Source organism: Trypanosoma rangeli (genome assembly GCF_003719475.1).
Source record: "Trypanosoma rangeli strain AM80 chromosome Unknown Tra_15.4_contig_00044, whole genome shotgun sequence".
NCBI classification, from domain to species: domain Eukaryota; phylum Euglenozoa; class Kinetoplastea; order Trypanosomatida; family Trypanosomatidae; genus Trypanosoma; species Trypanosoma rangeli.
This window is the reverse complement of record NW_021705788.1, coordinates 34,930-37,418: the sequence shown is the minus strand read 5'-3', so window position 1 is coordinate 37,418 and position 2,489 is coordinate 34,930. Positions and strand designations below refer to the sequence as shown.

The window sequence follows — 2,489 nt, the reverse complement described above, 5'->3', positions numbered from 1 at the left end:
ACTCGCACCTGCACTCGCTGAACGCCGTCGTCAGCGCATCGAAGCAGTCGCCGTCCCTCGTGCACTCCCCGCACGCCGCAACCTTCGTCACGTTGGTGATGCCGTTGAGCCCCATCTCAGCCGCCGTCAACACCTTTCCCGCGACCGTCAGGCACCCAGCAACGAACCTGTAGCCGGCTTCGACGCCCCTCAGCAGGGACCGCGACATCCCCGTGGAGCCCATCTTGCAGCCCGTCAGCGTCACTGCGCTGCCGCTGTCGACGCTCACAGAAACCCGAGGGGTTGAACATTTTCCCCCCTCTCACGTCGTTGTCGCGCCAATCCAACCAGCTTGACTGCCGAACGACCCACGACTCGTACGCAAGGATGGAATAGGTCAGCGGGCCGCTGTTCCCCACCATGCGCATGACGCTGTGGTCCAACACCTTGCTGCTGTAGTACTGGCACAGAAAGCAATTCCCGGAGGCCATTGTGTTGTTGAGCAGCGCGAAAACCGAGTGATCACTGACACTCAGCCGATACGTGTAGACCATGTACGTGTATTTTTCGAAGCTGCAATACCGCACGTACAGCGAGCTGCCTCTCAACAACGTCAGTTGCTGGGAAAACAGAAGACCAGTCGGCAAAAAAACCAACTGACGCACGCGCCTTGACGTCGCTGACCAACAGCGAAGAGGCAGTCAACAAGACCTCCTGCAGCAGCACCACGCTAGCGTAGCTGTATCCCACCTCCGGCAAATAGACGGAGGAGGACTGCACCGCGTCGACCCCCGTGACGGCGATGTCGCAACGCTGCGGCGGGGAACCTGAAAAAGCCACAACGGAGGACTTCATCACCGTCTGGCTCACGCGGATCAGCACGCCGGCGGACTCGGCCGCCTCATTATCTCCGACAAACAGCAGCGCGGCCCCGCCCAAAAATGTGCATCCAGAGAAGGTGATGTTGATGGGGAGATGCAGCGGCATACGAGAAAAATAAAACGTCAGCACAGCCCTCTCGCCACTGAACGTCACACCCACGTAGCAGTGGTGCGTCTTCCACATCTCCAGCGTGAGCTCCGTCAGCGTCTGGCCCACCACGCAGCTCGTGTTGTCGTCGACGGCTCTCTCCGCTAATGGCGGCACAACGATGTCGGGCACCTCGAAGGGAAGGCACGACGCGCCATGCCGTCCGTCTTTGCAGCTGCACGAGCACGAACCGCCGTCCACCGACTCCGTCCCGGGCATGTAGCACGCCGCTTCGTCCTTGCATGTGCCGCAGCTGAACTGCAACGACTTCGGAAACCTATTGCCGTACGACGCCTCCTCATCGCCCTGCAGGTTGCACCCCGCCAAAAACTGCGCGGGTGAAGTCATCACCACTCTGAGTGATAAATTACCACCAACAAATGATTTACTCGCGTCCGCCTGACGGTTGCGTGCAAACACCACAGTAGTGCCGCTGCCCGAGAGCCTAAGGGGTGACCAGGCATCTGCCACAGAAAATACCGAGGCTGTGCTCACGTTGTTGTCCTCCACACGCAACTGCCCACCACTCTCGAGGTTAAATTTTCTGGACGAGACATACAACAGCGAAGTATAAGACGCATAGGCGCTGCCGACGAAGGTGCAGTCCGCCACTCTCAGCAGCCCCGCGGAGCTCACGGCAAACCCCATATAAATATAGATACCTTGAGCTCCGCTCATCGTGTTGTTCTCGACGTCAAAGTAGCCACCGTTCTTCACACCAACAGCGTCCGCATACACGGCGGAATTTGCCGTCGCGCTCTTGTCTGTTACCCTCAGCGTGTTTCCCTTCATCACGACCCCGCCCCCATCAATGAGAAGCCCATCGGGGAAGTTGACGGCGTAATTACTCGCCTTGATCCGGTTGTCGAGCAGCAGCAGAGTCGACTTCACCCCAAGAGAAAACGTCGGGAAGTAAACGGCGTGGTGCGATGTCGCCAAGATCACACTGCCTGCCAGCAATATCTGGGAGCCCGCACCAAAAGAACCCAAGAACTGCAGATGCCCCGAATCCAACAGCGAGGACGTCACGTTCACGTACACGCGCTCGCCACTCCCCTTGATCGACAGGCCAATAAAGACACACTGCAGCAGCGTAATGTTGAGGGTCTGCTGGGGCGCGGCGAAGCTCGACAGGTCCAGGACGATTGCGGCGGTAAAGGTCACATTGACGAAGCACAGCCCACGCACCCCGGGAGTGGGGTCGCCCACGGCCCTCATCCTGCCGCCGTACACGCAGTGAACCTCCGTGTTATTCGCATCGGGGAGCGGAAGAGGCCCAAGGCCGCCCGGGACCGCCGCCGGCAGACACGTGTCGCCGTAACCGCCAGCAGCGCACATGCAGTGGCAGCTGCTGAAGCCGCTCGTCCTCGCGGTGAAGCACACGGCGTCCTTCGCACACGCGCCGCAGTCCAACGCCGTCACATTTTTGACGCCGAGCTCGTCTGCGTAGTTCTTCACAGCAGAGCCCCGCTTCTCGTTGC

The 2,489-nt window shown here is 59.9% G+C and overlaps 3 protein-coding genes across 3 annotated transcripts in view; all 3 read right to left on the bottom strand.

Annotated features, from left to right (window-relative positions):
- Positions 1–116: 116 nt before the first annotated feature.
- Positions 117–470, bottom strand: TraAM80_02037 (dispersed gene family protein 1 (DGF-1); the record flags this gene model as incomplete). The annotated part of the gene is made up of 1 exon (XM_029379057.1): positions 117–470. The coding sequence occupies one exon, from the start codon at positions 468–470 to the stop codon at positions 117–119; it is 354 nt and encodes a 117-aa protein (XP_029241113.1).
- A 31-nt stretch (positions 471–501) lies between these two features.
- TraAM80_02036 (dispersed gene family protein 1 (DGF-1)) lies at positions 502–2,226 on the bottom strand (the record flags this gene model as incomplete). Its single annotated transcript, XM_029379056.1, has 1 exon — positions 502–2,226. The coding sequence occupies one exon, from the start codon at positions 2,224–2,226 to the stop codon at positions 502–504; it is 1,725 nt and encodes a 574-aa protein (XP_029241112.1).
- Positions 2,227–2,257: 31 nt separating this feature from the next.
- Positions 2,258–2,489, bottom strand: part of TraAM80_02035 (dispersed protein family protein 1 (DGF-1)) — a gene marked incomplete at both ends in the record, with an annotated part of 792 nt that continues 560 nt past the window's right edge. The window contains one exon of the mRNA XM_029379055.1: positions 2,258–2,489. This exon is cut by the window's right edge and continues 560 nt beyond it. Within this exon, the coding sequence (XP_029241111.1) occupies positions 2,258–2,489 (232 nt within the window).